Consider the following 24,951-nt stretch of genomic DNA (forward strand, 5'->3'; position numbering starts at 1 on the left):
GGAGATAGATTTCGTCAGAGAAATTGGGAAGAATTAATTTTCCCATAGGAATGCATTGGAGTTAGACTTATTTTAGGCGGGAGAGAGGGGAAAAATAGTATTTTTCATTGAAAAATCGGGAGACTCCAACCTAAATTGGGAGGGTTGGCATGTATGGAATACAATGTTTGTAAGTAAACTGTTCCTCCTTCATAGAAGAGCACTTTCTTACATTTCCACGCACCTCGGAATAGGCTCCTGAGTCTCTTTCTACCTAAGTCCTATGTTCGGCTACAATAACAGCGAAGACCAAGGGATACTAGAAATGTATGGGCAGTGCTTTAAGTGGGATACTAAATAGAAGGGGGAGCTCTCATTAGGGGCATGGCCTAAGTACATGCATGCTCAGGCCATGGCCCTAACAAAAGACCCCCTCGCCTAAGGGGGGCTGGTGTAAGCAGGTGATCTGGGCCCTCCATGCGGTTAATGGGCTTTCATGCTGCATGATAACTCTTTACTCAGAAACAATAGGAGAGCTGGGCCCTCCAGCCCTCCTCCTGTTTCTGAGTAAAGAGTCACCAGACAGCCCATGTAGCCAAAGCCACGGTTACACGGGCTGTCTGGGGGTATCAATACTTCGGGTTAGAAAAAAAGAAAAGCAATGCCTTTTTCTTTTTTTCGAACTGAAGTGCTGACACCTGCAGGCAGCCTGTGTAAGCATGCAGTTCTTCGGTTACACAGGCTGCCTGAAGTGTCAGCCTGGCTGGGGCTATTCAGGGCTGGGCCCAGGCTCAGGAGCACTTTCTGGAGACTGCCGGGGTTTGGCCCAAGCTAACCGCGGCCCACTTAAAGCCCAGTGTATGGGATACCATATATTAAATAACACCGGCCAGGGGAGCCGAGAACAGGGGTGCTCCAGGGCCTGCCCGCCCAGGAAAGACCCATCTGCGTACTGGAAAGGCCATCTGCAAAAAAGTCCCTGTCATGTTTAATGTTATGGTCAATCCTCATCGTTATGTGGAAGGTGGGATTAGGGCAGGAAATGAGAGGGAAGAAGATGTGACAGGGGATGGGATGAGTTATTTAAAAATAAAGAAGGAGTTGAGACTGGTAGCTACCATGTGGGCCTCCCATTATTGCGGCGCAAGCGGCGCCCTGGGGCTGGCGTGTTTGCAGCACTGAGGAGTGTGCTCAATCGAAAACATTGGCGACGAGGAGGTACGGGCCGGCGTGGTCCGGGTAGCCAAAGCACTCACCGAGAAGGCGACTTGGAGGTGAAGCCTGCCTCAACAAATCAGACCGGCCCAGGACGCAGAGGTGTACGAGCCCTTGGGGTGGCGGTTATTAAAACCACAAGCGTGGCCGCGAAATAATTGGCGCACGTGACAGCTATCCAGCCCGGGATGCAGTGGTGTGTTCAAGGCCACACGAGGCGCCCCAGAGTTTGTGCACCTCCCTACAGGTGGGAAATCCAGGCCCAACCAGCTGAGGAGGAAGAGCAGGAGTACACATGTGCTACGACGAAGAAGCACAGTGAAGCAAGAAACTACAGGGAAATGTTTAAATGATGTCTGAGAAGGACATCCCTGCTACAGTGCCTGCCAAGCTTTCAGAGGCCTTCCACCAAAGCCAGGGAGATGTTATGCCTTGGCAATTGCCCCAGGCATTTGACCTCATGGACACTGGTAACTTAGGGTTCCGATGGGTCAGATCGATGAAGGACTTCAGAGTATATGTGGGTGCGATGGGCCCCATGGATGATGAATGCAAAAAGAACCTCCTAAGCCTGGTAGTAGGAGCAGCAGTATGGTACATACTGTATGAGCTGTTGATGAGGAGAAGGCAACACTTCAAAAAATTTCGAGAAGCAATCGACACATATTTCGCACCACACACCAACGCGGATTACGAGAGACATATCTTTCACACCAGCATGCAGGAGAAGGGTGAGACTATGGACAACTATGTTATGAGACTCTGCATCGCATGAAGCACTGCACATTCCACCGCTACTCAAATGTCAAAACACTGTGCTCTCAAATCATTGTGGTGTGCGACTCTTCAGAGTTTAAAAGGAAACTTCTCCAGAAACAACTGACCCTCTATGAAATCCTGGCGATGGCCCGCACCGACTCGGCGGTAGCACAACAGGTGATAGGTCAAGGTCAAGTGAAAATCTCATAGGATCCCAGATATCAAGAGGTCATTAAGAAGCTGACACCAACACCACCCAACAAAGTCACTCACCCCACAAAATCTTGCTACAGATACGGCTATGAATTCCCTCATGAGGGCACGTGCCCAGCGTTGGTCCAGAAGTGTGCGGCATGCGAGGGAGATGACCACTTCAGGGCAGTCTGCAGGACCCCTCCCCGCTCTAAACACCCAGGAGCGACCCCAATCATTGGTTAGACGATAAAGGTTCAAGCGGTGAGTACAAAAGATACCGTGCCATGGATGGAGACAGCTGCCGGCAGCAGTCCTGACGGTCACACCGGTCCCCTGATAGGAAGAGTATACAAAGGCCTCGACGGAGCGTACGTTATGTGGACGTCCGCTCACCATCAGGAAGCAAATTGTCATCCTCGCAGGACAGCCAGAGAAGAAAAGGGCACATGTGAGCACTAGGAAATGAGACGGTGAAGGAACAAAGCCCCATATTGATTCTCCAGGTTCACAACATGCCAATAGAGTTCTTTATCGATACCGGAGCAAAGCTAAATGTCCTGATTGAGGAGGCTTACAATCGACTCCCACACATGCCAAAATTGAGACCCTCACAGGTGGACCATTTCCCTTATGGCTCGAACACTCTGATGCTGTGCAAGGGGAACTTTACAACAATTTGTGCACACAAATCACACATTGCCCGCATCTAACTACATGTACTTTCCACAGAGGCCAACAGCGGATGCATCTTAAGTTTTAAACAGACATGGCTCTCATCCACATGCTGTATCGCATGGTGGCCCACAAGTACCTGGCCCCAAAAGGGGACATCACAAAAGCATTCCCTTCTTTTTTTTATTTTTTTATTATTATTTTATTGTTTTATTCAACCTTTAAAAAAGACAAGAAAACACAAACAACAACATATCCTTATCCTTTGTTAGTATCCATTTCCCTCGCCGCCCTTCTACACACAATTTCCACCAATCACATCAATCTGGGTGTCTAGGCCATTTGCACTGCGAAGATTCATTCAGCTCTAGGCACTTGAATTGGTTCCTGCATGTCCAGCCGAGTTTTTACGACCTGGAGCAAGGTTATCAGATTGAATAGTACTGTTCTGTTTGAGCCTTCGAAGAACATTTCCCACCATTCTTCCGAGCTCCTTGAGCTAATATTATAAATGAGTGGGGAAAAAATCTGTCCTCTTTCTTTCTCAAAACTCGGGCATGACATAATCAAATGCTTTAAAGTTTCTCTAGCAAGATTACAGAAGCGGCACATTTGATCAATGTTTGCGTACTTTGGCCAAGAGCTTAAACGTTCTTTTGTACTTAGTGCATTTAGTCTAAATCTCATATACAAGGCTCTTGCGTGCTGATTTGGCAGACACGTTAGATAGAAATGGTGTTGTTTGAAAGCTTTCGCCTCGCCTGGGACTTCGTGCATTAATTTACACTTAGCTCTTAGGTCACAGGTCTTAATCCAATCCAGCCACCAGATCTTCATCTTCGCTGCCACTGGATTTTCCAATAGCATAGCAGTAGTGATATCATACTCGCCTAACAGATCTTGACATAGCTGATTCCACTTGGCGAGTATCGTGTAGTCTTTCGCAGTATGAGGCATGTGCACAATTAGGAATTGGGGTGCCGGAGTCTTTAGCATCGTTTTACGGTAAAGGCTCAACAAGTTCCATAGAACTCTTGCATGTATTGAGATTAAACTAAGCTCGTACCGTATACAAACAGTTGCGATACCCCTCGGTAAGTGAAGTACACGAGACCAAAAGATGTTTTCTAATGAGTTCCATTGTTCATTTGAACAGCTGAAGGCATTTTCACCTCTGTAAATTAGACTTGGCACCACTTTCTGTTGAAAAAACATAATTGTGGGCTTCAGCGAAAATTTGCCATATTTGTTGTTAATCAGACATGCTTGGCTTGCCAATTGCCGACACTTGCTTTTCACCACTTCTGTCCACGGTGCATCGTTTCTGCTTGCGCTGATGGTCATGCCTAGATATTTCGTATGTTTTACGAGCTGGATGCACTCATTGGCGATATACCAATTCTCTTTCGACCCCTTACCAAGCGCTCCTTGAAGAGTCCCCAATGTCAAAATTTCTGTTTTTAGTCTGTTAATTTGCAACCCATTTGATGTTATGTAGGTATCTATAAGATTCATTTTTCGCTGAAGACCTATTGGCGTCTGGTCTATTAAGACAAGATCGTCAGCGTATAGCAAGTAGTTAATGGGTACTCTGTGGATTTTTGGGGGAAACAGTCTGTTGCCACAGAAGATCTTGTTCACATCGGATATAAACAGGTTGAATATAGTTGCTGCCAAGGGACAGCCCTGCTTCACACCCTTAAGTGTGTTTATTTTTGCAGACAGAGTGCCCTTCAAATCCAGCCGAACTCTAATGGACGTTTCCGAGTCCAATTCCTGAATTACGCCCAATAAACTAGGCGGACAGCCCCATTTAACACATTTTTCCCACATCCTCTCTCTGTTGATACTGTCGAAAGCCTGCGAGAGGTCAATCAGAGCCAAATAGATTTTTGTATTAGTTCTGAGTGCCTCCATCTTTAGCAGATTTAGTAGCAACAAGTTGAGGCCACAACCTACACCTCTTACGAATCCAGCTTGCCTCTGGTCCATGTGATTAGAATCTTTTGCCCACCTCACAAGTTTGCGTTGAAGCAGAGTTGCATAAATCTTCCCCACAACATCAAGAAGTGCTATCGGGCGATAGTTTTTAGGATTACTTCGGTCGCCTTTTTTAAAGATGGGAACCACAATAGCACTTTTCCATGAGTTGGGGGTAGAACCACTCATTGCCATACGATTGAATAGAGTGACACAAAAGTCTGCCCATAGTTCTGGGTTACGTTTGATTGTGTAATTAGTTAGTCCATCAGGGCCTGGCGCTCTGGATTCACTCAATCAATTGATTATTGATAGAATTTCACCTCTTTCAAATTGCAGGTCCCATTTGGTTTCAGGCAAAAGGACACGGGCACTTGCTGGATCGTCTTTGCTAAATAATGCAGAATAGAATTCTACCCAGGCTTGCTCACTGACAGCGTTAGCCTGTAACGCATATTGGGGTGTTACACAGTTGTTTAATATACTCCAGAATTCAGCTGAATTGCGCCCCTCCATTTTTGCCATCATCTTCTCAGAATCATTTTGCAACATAATAGCTGCGTGTGACTTAAGCCAATGTTTGTATTTCTGTTTAATCATTCTTTGAATTTGTTTTGCATTTATATTGGAGATGTTTTTGATTTTCCTTAATTCCTGTCTCATCAGGCGTTTATGCTGCAACACACGAAGATCAAATTTGTGTTTATGATGCAATTTGACATGGCTCAATTTAGATCTTCTTTCTTCGAATTGAACTAAAAGATGTTGATATTCGAGAGCCTCAGTATTTCTTTTGAATTTTGATGTTATAGTCTCTACTTCAGTAACTAGAAGATTAAGTCGAATCCTGCTTGAGCCTCTATTTACCGTGAAAGACCATATTGGCTGCGGGCAGACACATTTTTTGTTAAGAGTCAGTTGCACCATTTCATGATCACTATGAACCATTTTTTGGACATTTAAATGCAGGACTCTCTTAAGAAGATTTCCCGTTACAAAGATATAGGGCCTCATTACACGGTAGGCGGTAGGGATTTACCGGCACCGGTAAAATACCGGTACCGGTAAATCCCTGCCGCCTTACTACGAGGTCCCTTAGCGGGTTGGAGTTTTAACGCCTGCTTTTTGCAGGCGTTAAATACCAACCCGCTAAGGGACCTCGGAGCTAATTACGGCACCGCAAAATTGCGGTGCCGTAATTAGCGCCTTCCCCATTCCCATAGAGCCCTATGGGGCAGAAATGGGAATGGGGAAGGGCAATGGCGGAAGGGGCATTTACCGCCCCTCCAACCTTGGGATGGGGCGGTAAATCCCCTTTCCGCCAAGGCGGTGCCGGTATTTTACCGGCATGAGCCATGGCGCTAATAGCGCCATGGCTCACCGCCTACCGTGTAATGAGGCCCATAGTCAAGTACTGATGTTGACTCCTCTCTTCTCCAGGTTGGCTGCACCGGCATATCGCCTGTGGTGTTGCCGTTTAGCATATGCATGGCACGCAAGTCCATTTCACCGCACCATTGAACTACCTTAGGTTCTAGTTGAGATTTCTCATTCAGGCAAATTCAAGTCGCCACAAACAATCAGATCTAACGGAGATTCTGTCCCAAGGAGGTCATCTATCACCGTTGTCACAGTGTCAAGAAAAGACGATGCATATTTGTTTCGATGGTTCCAGTATACATTAATAATGTATAGGCGGTCGATGTTCCTTTTGTTAGATTGAGTTATGCCAATTGTTGAGAATTGAATGAAGGGAGACAGGTTTTGGGAGTCTATGATACTGAATCCAGCCGCCTTTCTCACTGCTGTCAACAAGCCAGACATGGGTCTTCCTTTGGCTTGGCGAATCGCCGGGTTACAAGCAATTTCAAAACCCTCTAAAAGAGGACTGGTACTTAGCCAAGTTTCCTGTAGGCATAGCAGATCCAAATTAGTTGCCCATGATGTTTGAAACAAATGGCTAAAGCCTCTAGTGTTCCAGGAAGCCAGTCGGCAGGAATTTTGCGTCTCGGACGCCTGGCGTTATTTGTTCCCACTTTTATTTAAAGAGCCTGCAAGCCAAGACCAGTCAGATTCTTCTTGAGTTAAAGCAGTCTCACTTGTACTTTCAGCGATCGTCATGGGGCCGCATATGGGTCCATTCACAGTGATTCTTATGCGCTCCCCTGTCAGCATTGGTTTAGATGATTTTGCCACAGAGATAGACTTCGGAACTGGGCTTTCAGACACTACAGCAGATAGTCGTGTTTCAGGCTGCTGCGTGCAAGCTCGACTCGTCACATCTACTGTGCTGCAGGAATCTCTTTTAGGAGTTTGCAATTGCAAGCAGCCATCTGCTCTTGATATATCAAACCCCAAGGACATTAGGACTGGCCCAGCATCAAGCAAAGCTTCAGCAATCAATTTTGACTGGAGGTGTAAAATGACAGCGTCATTTTTCTTCTCGTCATAAAATTCTACAATTCTGAGGTCATCAGATTCGATTGCTCTTAAGCTTGGAATCAGGTGACACAACCAGAGTACGTAGTGCCGATTTAAAATTAGGTCATCCGAGGATTCGATACGCTCGAGTATCAATCGTTGCAGACCATGAGGATCTTGCTTCGCTGGGTGAGTCTCTTGCTTCGCTGGGTGAGTCTCTCTCTCCTTATTCACGTTTTGTTTCACCTTTTTTCGCGTGTCTTGTTGTGACTTGAACTGAGAGCTAGTTACCGGTCCCCTAGGAATCCTTCCAGGGTCACACGATACACCAGCTAGATCAGGAAGCACCGTCCCGCTAGCCGCCGACATCTTGTCCTGTCCATTGCGTCCTACAATGCCAACCTTATTGAGCGGCAAGGCACTAGAAACTCTCGCCCTTGCTTCAAGCATCTTTCTTTTGTCCTCAAGCGTTAAGAATTGCGAATTCAACGCCTCTTTTTCAGGTGAAGAGCTAGTTGTTAGTGGAATCAGTTGACATGTTCTGGATAAAGTCTGTAGTTCATCTAAGGTTTTCATTCCATTGTTATGTGCATTAGGTAACAACATTGAGGGTAGCTTACCATCACCTACGGCCTGGTTATCCGCCGACTGTTGGTTGTTCTGCAGCTGTACCGGGACAACCGATTGTCCTGCTTTTGTGACCATGGGTGGCAAATTCTCATCTGCTGTTAGTTCTTTGAGAACAGACGATGGCCGTTCATGAACTACTTTTATTTCACTGTCGCATTGGTCCTCATCCTCTTATCAAAGTATCAGATATATCACTGATACGAGTGTAAGAACCATCAGGATCCATAGCCGATTTTGAGCTGCTTGTGTCAATTTGATTACGAGCTGGTTGAGCTAATTTTGTGAGCGCACCATTCACAGTTATGTCCACATTTTTAATGTTCCTCAGAAACTTAAGCGAGTTGTTATTACGCCTCTTTACTTTCTTTTTCGGTTGGTTTTTAGTCTTCATTCCTAGGGCACCATTTACGGAATCGATTGATATACACGTCTTCTGTAATTCACCAGCAGGTTTGAATATAGAATATAACCCTGTGGGTTCCGCCTCAACGTTCATCGCTACCTGAGGCAATACGGAAGAGTGTAACTCCTGAGTGGTGACCTCTTTTAGACGTCGATGGTCTTTGTGGATCTTGTAGGGCCAAGTTTGCCACATCTTGGGCCTCCATTACCACTTTGGCAAAACCAGATTTAGAACTAGTTACTTCACTACTAATCGGAGTTTGAACCTTAGATGTATCCACACAGCAGTCGTTATTTTCATCCAAGGTGGCAATAGGATGTTCCACGAGCACGTTCGCCTTAGCACACGTTTGTTGGTCAGTGGCAACCACTGTTGACATCTGTACACCATTTGAAATTCTTGAATCTTGACACTTTGGACAAAAAGGGTCACCTGTTTGCACATCACAGCCCTTATTTTTGTGGAATATTTTCAAGGCTTCCTTAGCAACCTCTGCCAGTAGTTTTTTTATCAATGTTTGCGTTTGTGATTTGATTTAGGAGAGCGACCTCTGTTATATCTGACTTCCTAATCATCTCTTCAACCATATTCTTATATTCAGACATTTCCTTTCCAAAGTTTGCTGAATTATTGGACAACCTACAGACCCCTGCAGACAGGTCTTTGATCGTGTCATTTAAACTTTCATATAATTTAAGAAAAGGAGCAATCGATATGTTTAAAGAGGACATTATCAAGGCCTGCAAATCTTGCGTTGTTGGCATAGTTCTTACAGTTTCAGGCTCGGTTGCTTTACTAGGCACACCTTTCTTCTTGTGATAAACAGGACGTCTAATCTTAGGATACGGCCGCTCCATCAACGAGGAGTCCGAAGACACTTGGCCAGCAAGGACGTCACTTGGTGCTTCATCCAAATTACAAGAGTTTTGCTCTATTTCTAGGGGAAGAGTGCAGTGAGGTGAGATACTGTACACAAGTCTTTTAGCCTTTTTGTTTTGAGAGCATCTCAGACTGGGTGAAAGGCTTTCATCAAGTCTCGTACGCTTCATCAAGTAACCAGCTCCATTAAGTTGATGCTTCTCAATTAAAGGTTGTTACCCACTGTCAACTTGCAAGCACTCACTTTCCACGTCAGCCGTTGTAGAAACATCAGAGTTTTTGCCAATTTTATCCTTGGGTATTCTTTGTTGATTTATATGAGTGAGATCAGCCAGCTATTTGTTGACCACCTCCAGCGAGTTTCTTCGCTCACTACCATGTGCTATTACAGTATCAGAGATGGGATGAATATTCTCTGAAACATTAGGCTGAGAGTCTACAGCGGAACTCAACCGCATTATTTCACAGTTTCTTAAAGATCTCCGAAACACAGCATCGTCGTCAGCACTACCTGTAGAGTGACGTGGAACACCCAGTGTATGCACAACAGTAGACGGTGCAGAGTCTACAGACCCCGGATCGCAACACTGCATCGACTCTTTAGGAGACTCTATTTCACAAAAAACACTCTCGCTGTTGCTATTCCGAGTGCCGTAATCAGGCGACCGTTGGGAGTACTCGCTTGGAATCGGGTCAGCAGGCTCTGCTAGTACATTGAGTTTCTTAGTAGTCCATTGAGGAGCAGTAAGTGGAGAGTTGATGGAACTGGGCCTGTCGAGCAAGGTCTCAGACAAGCGGCCGGCACTGACATCTTGCCTAAACAGTTTCTCTGGTTTACAGCACAGGAGCGAGTCAAGCACAAATCGGTCCCATTCAGCACACAAGCCGGCCTTGCACCACCCTTTAGTTTAGCCACGCACGTCGAGGGCTCGTCATTCACATCAGTCCCAGCAGAAAACGAACCACAAGGCTTATCCGACAAACCAGACAAGGGGCTTGACAAGGGGCTTGACAAAACTTGCTGTGTGTGCTGATCAGCAAGTACACGACTTGCCGCTTTAAATGCGAATGAGGGTTCATGCGTGGCAAGTTGCGCACAAGCGTCCATGTTAGCACTTACTTGTTGGAGAGCAGCGGGAGATAATTCCGTAGAGGCACTGGTTACACTGGGCGTCAGAACAGCCGGCCCCTCCAATTCAATGCTCACACTTTCGGCGCAGACCGCCACATCAACCTTGCCTCGTTTTTTCACGGCCGATACTTCCATTGTGGCAGCTTCAGTCTTTCGCTGCGCCCGAGTCTTGGGAGAGAGGACCGCCTTCATGACCGTTCCAAAAGAAGGCACAAGTCCTCACACCCCTCAGACTCCTAAGACTCCCAAGACTCAGCGCCGACTCCGCGCCCGCTCCGCGGGAGAGTCGGGTCTTTCAGCTGCACGGCACGCCCACAGGCCGAATCAGGAAGCAGTGTAGACAGACTGCAAAAGCTACAGGGAAACACTCTGTACACTCCCAAAACTCAGCGCCGACTCCGCATTCCCTTCAAAGCATTGCCCTTCAAAGGTTTGGGCAAATTATGGAACTGCAAAGTAAGAATTCATATCGACCTGGATGTTAAACCTGTCACCCACCATTACAGGGGGATCCCCATACATATACAAAAGCAAGTAGAAGAGGAAATAAGATGCCTACTGGACCTTCACATAATCGAGCCAGCGGTGGGACCCACCCCATGGGTCTCACCGATTGTACCGGTCCCCATGAAATCGGCGGATCTATCGTCTCTGTGTGGATATGCACCATCCCAAAATGGCAATCCAGTGAGAGCGACACCAGACTCCGAGAATAAAGGACATGATCCATCTCCTCAATGGAGAAACCATATTCTCAAAACTTGACTTCAATAAAGGCTACCACCAGCTGGAGCTAGCTCGGGAGTCCAGATATATCACCTTTGTGACCCACACAGGGCTCTTCCGATACAAGCACCTCACTTTGGCATATCCTCAGCAGCGGAGATCTTCCAGGAAGAGATCCACCAGGTAATCAAACATATCCCTGGGTATCTGAACTACAGCAACGACATTCTAGTGTTTGGCAAGACAGCCCAAGAACATGACAACGCCCCGCACAAGGTCTGCATGGCCCTAGAGGCGGCCCATGTAATGCTCAACAAAGACAAATGCGAATTTGCCAAGTGGACTCTCAAGTTCTTTGGACACATATTTGCAGACATGGGAATGCATCTGGATCCAGACAAGGTCAAAGTCCTACAAGAGGCCCCCCACCCAGTGAACGTGTCAGACCTCACGTCTTTCCTGGGCCTCACAAGTTACTGTTCCTCTTATCTAGAAAGTTTAACGAAAGTGAGCGCACCGATCTGAGAGCTGACCAAAGAAAATCAAGATTTTGTCTGGACATCTCAATGCGAGGCAGCCTTTGCAGAAATCCACACTTGCATTTCCTCAGCCACCGACATGGCGTCTATTAACTCTGCCAAAGACACGGAAGTGACTATGGATGCAAGCCCGGTGGGACTAGGCACAATACAGGTACAATATGATCCTAAGACTCCACACATCAAGAAAGTAATTGTCATATGCAAGCCGAAGCCTAACAGACAATGAGCAGCAATACTTGCAGGCAGAAAAGTAAAGTCTACCAGTCAGCTGGGCTTGTGGACATTTCCACCTGTTCCTATTTGGGAAAGAATTACGTGGTAACCACAAGCCAGAGTCCACCGCCAAAAGAAAGATGGGGACTTCGTCTCCAGGACTACATATTTACTGTCCGCCATAGGCCGGGCAAAGACAAAAACCCAGCTGACTACAATTCACACCACCCTACTAGACATCCACAGCCCGAGCACTCGATCGCAGATGCACATCTGTAATATGTCATCCACCAAATGAAGCCGTTCCCCATAGCATGGAAGACACTTCAGCAGGAATCAGCAGCTGATCCAGTACTGGCGATCATTGCACAATGCATCAGCCAAGGCAAAATTAAACATGCAAAAGAAAGGACCAGACACTTGGACAAGATGCTGCAGGGTCATATCAAAGCCTTGTCACTAGTTCAGGACACGCTCACCACCACCGAGGAACAAATAGTCATGAAGGGCTGCAGGATTTTATTGCCCCAGTCACTACGCCAGAAAGTCATTCATCTGGCACATGAGGGACACTGGGGGGGTGGCCTCAACGAAGAAGCTGCTGCAACAGAAAATCTGGTTCCCAGGTTTGGACAAACAGGTGGAGAACACTCTGAAAAGTGTGCCATTAGCACCATAACTGCCCTGCCCCCTGGTCCAAATCAACTGATGATTTCTCCACTTCCAAGTGGAGTATGGGAGCACTAGTGATTGACATTTTTGGGCCACTTTGGGAAGGCACCTACACATTGGTTGTAATCGGTGAATATTCAAGATACCCGGAGGTACAAATGGTGCTGTCCACAGCGGCAACTGTGGTCATCCCAATCATACACCGAATACTTACGGCCTATCGGGTGCCCCATGTCATCAAGTCCAACAACAGACCACCTTTCAACAGCATAGACTTTGCCAACTTTGCCCAATACATGGCATTCAAACATCGGAAAATCACGCCTCTCTGGGCCCAAGCCAACGGCATGCTTAAGCGCTTCATGGGTAAACTCATAAGGGCACTACAGGTGGCTCAACTGTCCCACAAGCCTTTCGAACAGATACTGTACCAGCTCCTGCGGAATTACCGCCACACTCCCCACAGCACCACTTGCCAGTGCCCAGCTGATCTCTTGTTCGGTCGCAAGGTATCTACATGACTGCTGCAGGGACCCCCGGAGGGTAACACCATACCGGAGGACGAGGAGGTCCGAACCAGAGACGCCGAAGAAAAGCAAACAATGAAGATGGCGGTGGATTAGCAGAGAGGGGCTTGAGGGCACAACTTCAAGGAAGGTGACAGAGTAATAGTATGCCAGACTCAGAGAAGGAAAGAGGACTCCCGATTTGCACCCGGTCCCCTCACCGTCACAAGGGTGAAGGGCACAATGATCACTGCAGCAGATGACAAAGGTAGGGAAATCACGAGCAATGTGTTGCACTTCAAGGAATGTCGTGGTAATGTGACATCTTGGGAAGTGTCATGGGACTACCGTGAGGACCCAGATGACACCTGGGTCAGCAAAGACTCTGATAGCTCATTCTGGGGGGATGAGAAAGCCTCGGGCGAGGAAACCTCAGGAGACGAAAATGAAGGAGCATCAGACAGATCCACTCATCGCAGCCCTGAGGTGAATACCGAAGGTCACCCAGTCAGAGCAAAGACTAAACCCAGAAGACTAATTGAAGAGATGGGATAGTTCTTGATTAAGTATTTAAACAGCGTGAAGGTTATGTTTACTGTTTGTTCAATCCACATTGTTATGTGGAAGGCGGGATTAGCGCAGGGGCGGGACATGGGAGGGAAGAGGCTGTGACAGGGGACGGGATGAGTTAGTTAAAAATAAAGAAGGAGTTGAGACTGGTAGCTACTGTGTGGGCCTCCCAGTATTCTGGCGCAAATGGCACCCTGGGTCAGCACTGAGGAGTGTGCTGACTCCATGACAGTCCCTATACTTTCAATGGGACTTTTTGGGGGGTTGCGGGGCGGCACCCTTTGCGAAAACCAGAAGTCGATGCCCCTGACACGCGGCATCACGCATAGGAAAAGGTTTACTGATGACAAAGGAAATGGGTTTGCAAGCTCCTTAAGAGGGGCTGGATGCAGCCCAGAATACACACACAGTGGTCGAAGTGTAAAAAGAAAAGTAGTGGAACTATGTTCCTTCTGCCCCACCCTCTTTTCTGCCCACTCCCCCATACTCACCGACACCCCCCCATTCATACCCCATACCTTGGTCCTTTCGTTCCTCCACTCCACCCTGCAACGTTGTGTTTTACAACAGTTCTAGTAAGACTGAAGAATATACAATGAAAGAAAATGGATGTAAATTATCACCATTAGTGTATCATTGACCCTTTCAGCATACAGCCTCCCCTTCACCATCCTCCGCACCTTTTAAAGAATATGGCCAGTCACAGACAGACCCCTCCCATTGCCCGCTAACAAGTCTGAGCCAGCCGTTCTTACGCAGATCGCGATCAAGCTGGGTGTTCTTGCTGCTTGGGAATGGGTTTTGTATCTGAAGCAGTCTATTGAAATTAACAATCTTCTTCCAGCACCTGAGAGATAGCAAAGTGCAATGTTGCACTGGCTTAATATCAGCAGGGCTCAGGTTTGTGTACCCAGTTGGAATGAGGTTAAAAAAAAAGTATTTTTAAAATGTTTGCCGCCCTGGGACGGTATTCTGGGTCACATAAAATAAGGGAACGATTAGGGGTTACCCCGAAAAGTAAGATAATGCCGTACCCTTTAGTTCCCACCCACTTTCACCTCAGACGCTACATGTGTGTGTATGTCTCTTAGCCAGTGCTTTAAGTGGGCTGGGACAAGCCGGGGCCAGGCCCCGGCAGTCTCCAAAGATGGAGCTGAGCCGGGGCCCTACCGGGGCTCCTGGTCCCACCACAACATTGGTGGGACACATTATCCCGCCATTGGCCGCAGCCGCGACGGGAGATGCGCCCGCCATTAAGTCAGCCAAGCTGACAGAAGTGCAGCCAGCCACAGCTTTGCTGTGGCTGGCTGCACTTCTGTCAGTCACTGTAAATTCCTCTGGTGACCCCTCGTGTGCCACGCCCAGGAAACAAGCTACGCCCCCAAACGAGGAGCCCCCCCTCGATTTCTTACCCCATTTAAAGCCCTGCTCTTAGCCCGCCATGCAGTGCTTTAAGTGGGGTGGTGCCCGCCGGGCCCCGGCAGTCTCCAAAAAGTGGGGCTGAGCCGGGGCCCTGCCAGGGCCCCCTGATCCCACCACGCCATGGCAGGACGCATTATCCCACCACGGCGCAGCCGGGACGGGAGATGTGCCTGCCATTTTCACGTCAGGCGAGCTGACTGAAGTGCTGGCTGGCACTTCTGTCAGTCACTGTAACTTCCTTTGATCAGACGATTTTAGAGTCCCTTTGTTTGCCCTCGCCAGGTCACTGACCCTGAGCGAACCCACGGGCTCCAGGGTCTAAAATGCACATTAGATCACGAAGCCCGCGTGTTCGCAGAGGATGAAAGACGCCTTGAGCTCTGTGATTCATCTGCTCTGAGCAGAGATCACTGAGCCTGAGGTGCCTTTCTCCTTTGGCAAATCTTTATAAAAGATGCCTTGAATTGTGTACGTTTGAAGCCATCTTTTATAAACGTAGAAATATTTCTATGTTTATAACAGACTGCTTGAAACGTGCACAATTCAAGGCATCTTTTATAAAGCTTTGTCAACGGACAAAGCCACTGTAGTATATTGCCTCCCTTAAGTGAAGACAGGAGCCGTAATTGAATTGCACTAGTGGTTTATTTGTGCTGGAGTGCAATAATGAATTGAAGCTGCAACAACAATAGCCAACGGGCCTAACCGTGCTGAGGTTCAGGATTCCTCAGGCTGCATGAATACGATGCTTTAAAGTCCCGAGCTCGGAGGAGCCGGGGAGACGCTTCTGCTCGCGTCTTGAGCTCGTCCCGTAGTGCGCGCGTAGCGCGCGGGGGCGGAGCCGTGTTTGCTAGCGAGGTCTCGCGGGAGCGGGCGCTAGCGAGGTCTCGTGAGAGCGGGGCTCTCGCGATCGCTCTACACACCTCCCTTTTTCAAAGCAGAACGAGTTCATTGTAATACATAGTCATTGTATCTCACCGGTCTTCTGTGTTCCCTTCTGGGTCTCTCACCGGTTCCAGGGCAAGGTCCCTGCTGCTCAGGTTCTGGGTTTGGATATGGTTCGTCTGGTTCTGTCTCAGTTTCTTCTCTTTCTCCGTCGTTTCCTTCGGGTCCTCGTTCGTCGTTTCCCCCATAGTCCTTTTCGGCTTCTACACGTGGTGTCTCTGGGGTTCTCGCCTTTTCTTGCCTCCTCTGGTATAATGCTACTCTTTCAAAGTTCCATGCGCGCCCGTCTTCTGTACGGACATGATTGGTCCCTTTGTGAGTTACTTTTACGGGCTGACTATACCGGGATCCTGTGGTTTGATCTTTTCTTGGTAGTTTTATTTTCACCCAGTCCCCTTTTCCTATGTTGGGCGCTTGCTTCGTCCGCCTTCTTTCGTCGCTCCACGATTTCATGCGTGACTTGTTTTTCTCAATGCGCCATACTACTTCAGCCATGTTCACTGCTTCATCTTCCCTTACTTTCGACAGCCATGGTGGGATGAGAGTAGATGCAGCACACCTCCCTCTCAACATTTTGAACGGGGATATTCGTGTAATTCCGTTTGGCGTGAGCCTGTGGGCCGCTATGGCTTCTTTGGTGGTTTTGAGCGGGTCCATGCCGGAAGCCGTGGCCAGTTGGATGGCGCCCTTAATGAATCTATTTGCCCTCTCGACGAGTCCATTGGCTTGGGGGTGATATAGGGCCGCTTTCTTTTGTTTAATGTGGTTCTTTTTTAAAAATTCTTCCATGTCTTTGGAAACTAGTTGTACACCATTGTCCGTGACGACCTCTTTGGGGAGGCCTTCCCTTTGAAAAATTTCTGTGAGTACTTCTATGACTGTCTCAGTAGTTATGTTTGGTACAAACTCTGCTTCCACCCACTTGGATAAATAGTCGACAAGTACTATGCCGTATCTGTGTTCAGTCGCCATCGCCTCCAGGGGCCCTATGAAGTCGATGCCCACTTTGGACCATACTGCTTCTGGTATCTCTGTGGGTATGAGGGGTGCCTGGCGAACCTTCAGTCTTTTGTCACTATTCAGGCATTCGTGGCAGCGTTCTATCATAGCACGAATTTCTTGATCCATAGACGGCCACCAGTAGGCTTCTCTCACCCTGCGACGTGTCATCGTGTTCCCCAGATGTCCCGCATGGGCCCTACAGAGGATAGTGTGTCTCATTCCTGTTGGGGGGATGATTTGGTCAGTCTTTAAGATTATCCCCTCTGTTTCCGACAACTCATCTTGCACTTTCCAATATGGTCTCATGCCTTCGGGCAGTGTTTTTTCATCGGGCCACCCTTCCCTGATACATCCGCGAACCTTTGCCATGGTGGGGTCTTTCCCGTCTTCTTCTTCCCAATGCCTTTCGCTGAGTTCCAGGTACTCTGGTGCCGTTATGTCTGTGATAGATGCAACTATGCATTCCCCATGTAGGAACGTGGTAGCCTCCTCTTTGCCCTCCGGCAGCCTCAACATGCAGTCGGCTTGTGAGTTTTTCCAGCCTGAGATGTGCTGGATTTCAAATGTGTACTCCTGTAGTTTAGCTGCGATGCGGGCTAGTCTGGGCGTGGATGCCTTGGTGCCTCCTGGACTGAGCATGTGGATGAGCGGCTTGTGATCTGTCACCAGCTTAAACTTTGTGCCCCACACGTATGTTCGGAAATGTTCGACTGCCCATGCGCATGCGAGCATTTCTTTTTCAATGGTGGAATAGTTCTGTTCCGCCTCTGACAGTGCCTTTGAGGCAAAGGCCACTACATGTTCGGTGTCACCTCTCTTCTGCGTTAGCACTGCCCCTAGTCCGTACGCACTGGCGTCTGTTGTGATTACTGTTTCCCACTCTGGGTTAAAAGGTTGAAGACATGGGGCTTTCACTATGTGCTGTTTTATGGTTTCCGTCGCCCTCTTCTGGGGCTCTCGCCACGTGAATTCTGACCCTTTCTTGAGCAGATCTCGGAGAGGTGTGGTGATTTCTGAAAACCTGGGTATGAATTTCGCATAGTATTCGGCCAATCCTAAAAATGACCTCACCTCTTCTTTAGTGGTGGGTTCCGGAGCTTTGGTGATGGCCTGCAGGAGGTTCTGTTTGGGACTGATCCCTTTTTCCGATATCTTGTACCCTAAGTATTCGACTTCTTTCACCCCGAATGAGCATTTTTCGTGGCGTAGGCGCACTCCTGCTTCTTGTAACTTGTTGAGAACTAATTTGAGCGTGGCATTGTGCATCTGTTCATCTCTAGCATATACCAGGATGTCATCCTGGAAATATACCACGTTTTTAACATTCCGTAGCAGGACATCCATCATGCGTTGGAAGGCAGATGCAGCTGACGACAGCCCGAAAGGCATTTTGGTGAATTGGTATGTACCAAAAGGAGTGATGAATGCCGTAAGGGGTTTTGATTCTTCGTGCAGCTGTATTTGGTGGTATGCATTTCTCATGTCCAGTTTAGAGAATATTTTGGCTTTTTTCATTAGTAAAATGAGTTCATTAATGCTCGGGAGCGGGTAGTTGTCCGTAATGACTTCTAGGTTTAAACTGCGCAGGTCTATGCACACCCTTAATTCTTGCGATTGGGGTTTCTTTATGAGGACGACTGGGCTCAGCCATTCGGATGTTTCAATTTCTTCTAATACCCCTTCCGTTTTCATTTTGTCCAGCAGTTGTTTTAGGGTGTCTCTTGCTGTGGCCGGTACCGGTCTCACCCGGTGTTTGACTGGGACCGCATTTCTTTTGATCACAATTTTGTGAAGAAAATTTTTGATGTGCCCCGGCTCCTCCGAGAAAAGTGTTGGATAATCGCTCTTGACAATTAACCCGTTCCTTGCACTGACAGACAGGACCTGATCTTCTGTACTGGGGTCTAGTTTGATTTTTAACTTGTCTTGGTCGTCCCAGCCCAAAACCACTGGACCTTCGTGACTGAAATAGACTCGGGTGGTGGTTTCTCTCCCTTTGAATTCGACTTTTCCATTTATGTAACCTAACAGTTCAACTGACGCCCCTCCAAACACAGTGGGCTTGTGTCGCGTGGTGAGAACTTGCACTTTCTCCTTTCCCACCATTTCTTTGTATGTGCGCAGGGGTAAAATGGTGAGATCTGACCCGGAGTCTGCCATGACCCTTGTCTCTTTTCCATCGATTTTGATTAGGCAATGGGGCTTCTCCCTCCTGGCCCTTGTGCTGTTCACCATAATGACTGTGGGTCTTCCTTCATCTTCTGAGGAGGATTCTCTTACCACCGTTCGATCTGTGGTGAGGCTGGTGACTTTCTTGTTTCTCCATCGACACACTACGGAGAAGTGCCCGATGCGTTTGCAGATGGAGCACTCCTTGTCTCTGGCTGGGCACTCCCGGTCAAACGCCAAGTGCTTCGTGCTGGTGCACCTGTGGCACTTGAGTGGTTCTTTCTTGTTTCCTCTCACCTCTCTCGTGTCCGCTGTCGACTTTTCTTTTCTAATGTGGAAGCCCACCGCTTGAATTTCCGCTGGACCCTGGGCCCCTGCAAATTCCTTTCTTCTTCCCGCCGTTTCTTCCACCGCTCTGGCAATCTCGACGGCTTTCTCTAACTGTAGCTCCTTTTCGAGGATAAATTTATCTTGGACCTTACGACTGTTAGTGTGTACGACCAACATATCGCATATGCGGTTCTCTGCATTGGTGCCGAAGTTACACAAGGCTGCTAATTCCCTCAATTTGGTGACATAGTCATCGACGGGTTCAGACTGTTCTTGTTTCCGAGTGTAAAACCGTATTCTGTGGAGCACTGTGTTCTCCTTACTGGCGAATCTCTTAATGATTCTCCTGACCGCCTCTTTGAACACATCATCATTGTCATCGTTTACAGGAATCGGGATAAGGCCCTCGAATATTCTTTCCCCTTCCACTCCTAGGGCATTGAGTAACATGGCCCTGCGTCTTGCCGCCGAAAACCCTGCTCCGCCCATAGCCTCCACGTATGTCATAAACAGGGGCGGCCATTGTGGCCATGGAATAGCAGGCCTACCTGGCGTTTGCAGAAAGGGTGGCGGTGGCGTGGCTCCTTGCATGCTTCCGTGCGGGTTCTGTTGGTGATCCTCGTCGCCAATTTATGTAGTATATTGCCTCCCTTAAGTGAAGACAGGAGCCGTAATTGAATTGCACTAGTGGTTTATTTGTGCTGGAGTGCAATAACGAATTGAAGCTGCAACAACAATAGCCAACGGGCCTAACCGTGCTGAGGTTCAGGATTCCTCAGGCTGCATGAATACGATGCTTTAAAGTCCCGAGCTCGGAGGAGCCGGGGAGACGCTTCTGCTCGCGTCTTGAGCTCGTCCCGTAGTGCGCGCGTAGCGCGCGGGGGCGGAGCCGTGTTTGCTAGCGAGGTCTCGCAGGAGCGCGCGCTAGCGAGGTCTCGCGAGAGCGGGGCTCTCGCGATCGCTCTACAGCCACCTTGGGTTTCAAGTAATCTTTTATAAACATAGAAATATGTTCAAATGTCTATGTTTATAAAAGGTAGCTTGAAAAGTAGACAAACCATAGTAAGGTAAGCGCACACAAGTGTGCGTAACTTACTATGGTTTGTGCACTTTCAAGCCACCTTTTATAAACATAGACATTTGTAACATATTTCTATGTTTATAAAAGATGGCTTCAAAAATACACAAACCATAGTAGTATGCATACAAATATATAAAAGCTCACATACATTTATATATTTGTTTGCGCACCTTACTATGATTTGTGCACTTTGAGGCCACGCCCACAATGGAAGCCACGCCCCCAAACGAGCCCCCCCCCCATCTCAATTTCTTACCCCACTTAAAGCACTGCCGCCAGGTCTCACTTTTCATAACATTTTAAACTAAAGGTAAACCCATTCAAATGAAACTTAACTGGTGCTTCCGTACTAAAGCTGTGTTGTACTTTCAGATCCACCTCTACACAAAGGATATGAAGAAACATTTGTCACACCATTCCCGTTCAAAGTAGCTCAACAATTGCCAACCCGCACACTCCCGTAATTTACCGCACACTTAGTTTTCGAGCAGCTCGATTGTGCGTAAAATAGCCCAATCGGGCCACTCTGATCACAGGGTATGGAAAATTCAACGTAACGTTTAAATCACGTGATGAGGACACATTGCTAGGACCTTTCCTCTAATACGAACTAGTTGCTAGTGTTTTAGAATCCCTTCCCGCCAACTGCGAACTTCGAGAAGGATAGAGTGCTGTTCTGTACAACATTATAGGGCACACTTTCTCTTAAAACAATCCCAGACACTTTCTCTTAAAACATCTCCAGATGGTTTCTATTTTATTGCTCACCTTTAGCTCTCTGTAGTATTGCTTTTGTCAGTAAATAGCACATGTTGCACTTCAGTGTGTGTATCAGTGGCCGTGCCGACCCCTGAGAAAGTGGCACTCTGCAGCATCAGGACAGAACTGCTCTTCTTTCAAAACCATACGCCGGGCAGCAGCTCCGTTAATGTCTCATCCTATACAGGCACCTCCTCGGTATTCGCCCCATTATAGTGAGCCCGTGCAAATGCTGCCTCTGGCAGGCGTCTCCCCATAGTGGCCCCAAGTGTAATTTCAGGCCGTTCACTTTTGTTGCTTGGGATGCCTAGGTGTGGGGTTTCTGCAGACACACATTTTACACTGCTGCAAAGGCTCTGAGGCGACCGTTTCCCTAGCCTCCCTAAACCTCGGTCCGGAAGATGAAGATTGTCAGTTGGAACATCAATGGTATAAGGGCCACCAGGAATGGAGTTAAGGAGATGCTGGACTCCCTCGATGGCGATATCATCTGCCTGCAGGAGACCAAAGTCACACGTGAGCGCTTTAGTGTTGTGTTGGGCGTGGGATAGTGTACATGAGTGTGCTTCGCGGTAAGCCTGGCACTGCACGTAGTAAGTAATGGTAGGTGGTGCACGTGTTCGGTGCCTTGTGTGGCTGTACTTTGAGGTGCATTTGACGATGTGTATGGACTTCAGATCACAAGGAGTTTTCACGTAAGTAAAAACGATGGGGGAACCACTTTCGGTTCTGTCTTTGGTCCTCCTGCATTGATAAACAAAGGTACTAAACTGAAAGCACATATACCATCCAGAATCATGTGAATCAAGAGCATACTCTGGATAAAAGCTGTCATTGATTTGCTCATTAAACAGTTCACTGCTTTCATCGATATGTGAAAGTAAGGTTTAGTTTAGCAAGTTTATATATTTATGAATAGTTATACTTAGCATAATGACAGTGGTGCGTGGTTAATTCCAAGTGACTCAGAGATAAGTGGATCTCAATGACCATTGTGTTTTTCATTCTCTGCATTTGACATTGTTCTAAGGAAAACAGATGCATCTTTACTCTATGGAATGCCTTCTAATCCTTTGCGGCAGTGCAGAGCCCTTTGGCAGGGAATTCTACTGGATTTGCCTAACAAGTTTCTATGAAGTGTTTGTATTGTATTGATGTATCGTGTGGTGTAGCGCGTTGCATGCAAGTCTTATTCGAAACACCATACAAGGCTAGCAGTTGAAAGACCTCTATGTAGAAAGCAATCGGTTGGTTGTAAAACCAAAGGCGGCAGGTGGTGTTCAGCCTAAACTGCATACAATGGAACCAGGTGACCAGCCCCCAAATCCCAACTTCCCCACTTCACTATTTATTGTCATGCGGGCTAATCACTTTACAATATTTGCCTCATTTTTCTTCTATGTCAAAATGTTTAAATCGCTTCATGTTTTAGTTCTTTGTGAGAAATTCTCAATTGTACATGGTTTAATAGAGTACATTTGGCTATGTATGGACAAGACGTCACTTGTGCATTACTTTTCTATTTTACAAATGAGCCACGCTACTCTAATAGTTAGAGTTGCCATATATATCATATATATCATATCAATACTATTGACTGTTTTTTATATGGTGGCCACTGCCAGCTGAATAGTCATTTCGGTCGCTTACGGTAATGTCACTTATGGTTTTCTCTTGACAATATTAAATAAATGGTTACTTTTGACACATTTTATTTTAAATGTGTATCTATACTTAATGTTTAACCCTTTCGTCCCCTGCAGCATTGATTTTTGCAGTTTCAAATTTTACAATTTCTAGGGATTTCTGATTATCGGTCATAGTGCAGGATTGCTTTGCTTTTTCCTTGTTCTTTTTACAGTCTACTTTTTTTGGTTTCATTTTAAAACTGATAAATTCTGTCTCGCTCTGTACAAGAAGAACACTACAGTGTTGTTAATATCAAAATATACTTACTTTTCAAAATAATAGAAACAAACTCTTTCTTGTCCCTTCTTATCCCAATATGGCGAACGTGGGGACCTCGAGGTTGAAATTTTATACATTAGTTATGCAAAACGGGGTCCTTTTTTGACTTCCTGGTAATGTGATTGACCAGGAAGGTCTCTGATAGAGGGGAACATGCATTTTCATTCCATTAATCCAGTCGGATCCATTTAAATCACCCTTGTATGCAATATTAGATAGAGTGGTTGCAGGTGTTTTTCGCACCGTGGTCCATGTTGTCATTTTGTCCACAGGGCTCACTATCTTGAATCTGATACCGATGGGACTGCATAGTGATGTGCATGGTTCATGTGTATTCTTCAATGGGCAATGCACGCGGAGAAAAGGTGCACTGTAGATGATTTCAAAGTAAATTATCTATAAAACATACTAAAACTCATAACTGTTTTAGAATTATTTCAAGCAAATGTATGTTTTTTACCTGATTGGCATGAGTTTCTAAAAGTGCGTCACCGGGCGTGGTGGTGTGCGCCTGTAATCCCAGCATGAGTGCGGGAGGCTGAGGTTGTGGCCCGATTTCAGTTCAAGAACTATCTTGCACCGGAATATTAAAGAGGACTGATTGTTTTCTCTCCATCTTAAACCTTTTTCGTTTGAACTTACGACGTTTGGGTTTAAGAAATTTCCTGTTTAATTAGGAATTGAACAGACTCCGTAAACATAAGCTTTAGGCTATGTGCATCTTTTTGTTAATAATGGCCAATTGTAGCCGATGATGCTTATCTTTTTCAAGTAACGCGTATGATTAGGTTTTTTCTTTCTTCTCTCTCTCATGAATGACTTTACTATTTTCTTGAATCATTTTTTCTGTTCAATGTATATATTCGCATTTATGTTTTTTGTATATGTTAAATGCCCACTGTGAGTTTGGGCTTTGATTTATTGCACATATTTGTTTTGCTTGACTATCACATTGTATGATTTTTTTTTTGTACTGTGTTGAAAATAAGATATGACATAATTTCCACATCTCAATGGTTGACATTGTGTTATTCTTCATATGAGGGGATATGAATTCAATTCAATTGGGTTGCACTAGGCTATTGATTTGAATGATTTGACCTAGTGACCTACCTTTCCATGTAACAGCCCCCCCCCTTTTGTGATATGTCATTTTGTCCACAGGGCTCACTATCTTGAATCTGATACCGATGGGCCTGCATAGTGATGTGCATGGTTCATGTGTATTCTACAATGGGCAATGCACGCGGAGAAAAGGTGCACTGTAGATTCTTTCAAACTCATAACTGTTTTAGAATTATTTCAAGCAAATGTATGTTTTTTTATCTGATTGGCATGAGTTTCTAAAAGTGCGTCACCGGGCGTGGTGGCGTGCGCCTGTAATCCCAGCATGAGTTCGGGAGGCTGAGGTTGTGGATGGGCGTTCGCAGCTGCTGTTCGCATCCACTGTTCTGTGCTAGAGCTATCCTGAGTATATTCTGTGTAACTCCAAGTCAAGGGGCCTGTGTTCTGTACCTGGTGAACCCCAAGAGAAGGGGACTTGTTTCTGTGTCCGGTGGGATCTATGAAGTACACGAAGCTGAAGCTGGGCCTCACAGACATAACCTCCCCCAAAAAAATGCGTATTTTTTTACAGTATTGTAACTAAAATCGGTTTTGGATACACAACTTGTGAACAGGCTTTTTACATTATGCTGTAGTACCACATACGTTGATTGTCCAGCAAACACCTCCCCACCGAAATGCAGTCTCCAGAAATGGAGGGAGGGTACACATCTCTT

At 46.8% G+C, this 24,951-nt stretch overlaps 1 protein-coding gene across 2 annotated transcripts in view; it reads left to right on the plus strand.

Moving 5' to 3' along the window:
* Positions 1 to 21,028: 21,028 nt before the first annotated feature.
* The window catches only part of APEX2 (apurinic/apyrimidinic endodeoxyribonuclease 2), a 56,078-nt gene continuing 52,155 nt past the window's right edge, over positions 21,029 to 24,951 (plus strand). Inside the window, exon 1 of one of the 2 annotated variants that reach the window (XM_069645339.1) lies at positions 21,029 to 21,718. In XM_069645339.1, coding sequence (XP_069501440.1) covers positions 21,604 to 21,718 — 115 coding nt within the window. In that variant the 5' untranslated portion in view covers positions 21,029 to 21,603. The remainder of the gene's footprint in view (positions 21,719 to 24,951) is intronic. The other variant, XM_069645340.1, reaches the window with a different exon arrangement.

This window comes from Ambystoma mexicanum, chromosome 2p (assembly GCF_040938575.1).
Source record: "Ambystoma mexicanum isolate Mex_15411 chromosome 2p, UKY_AmexF1_1, whole genome shotgun sequence".
Lineage (NCBI taxonomy): Eukaryota > Metazoa > Chordata > Amphibia > Caudata > Ambystomatidae > Ambystoma > Ambystoma mexicanum.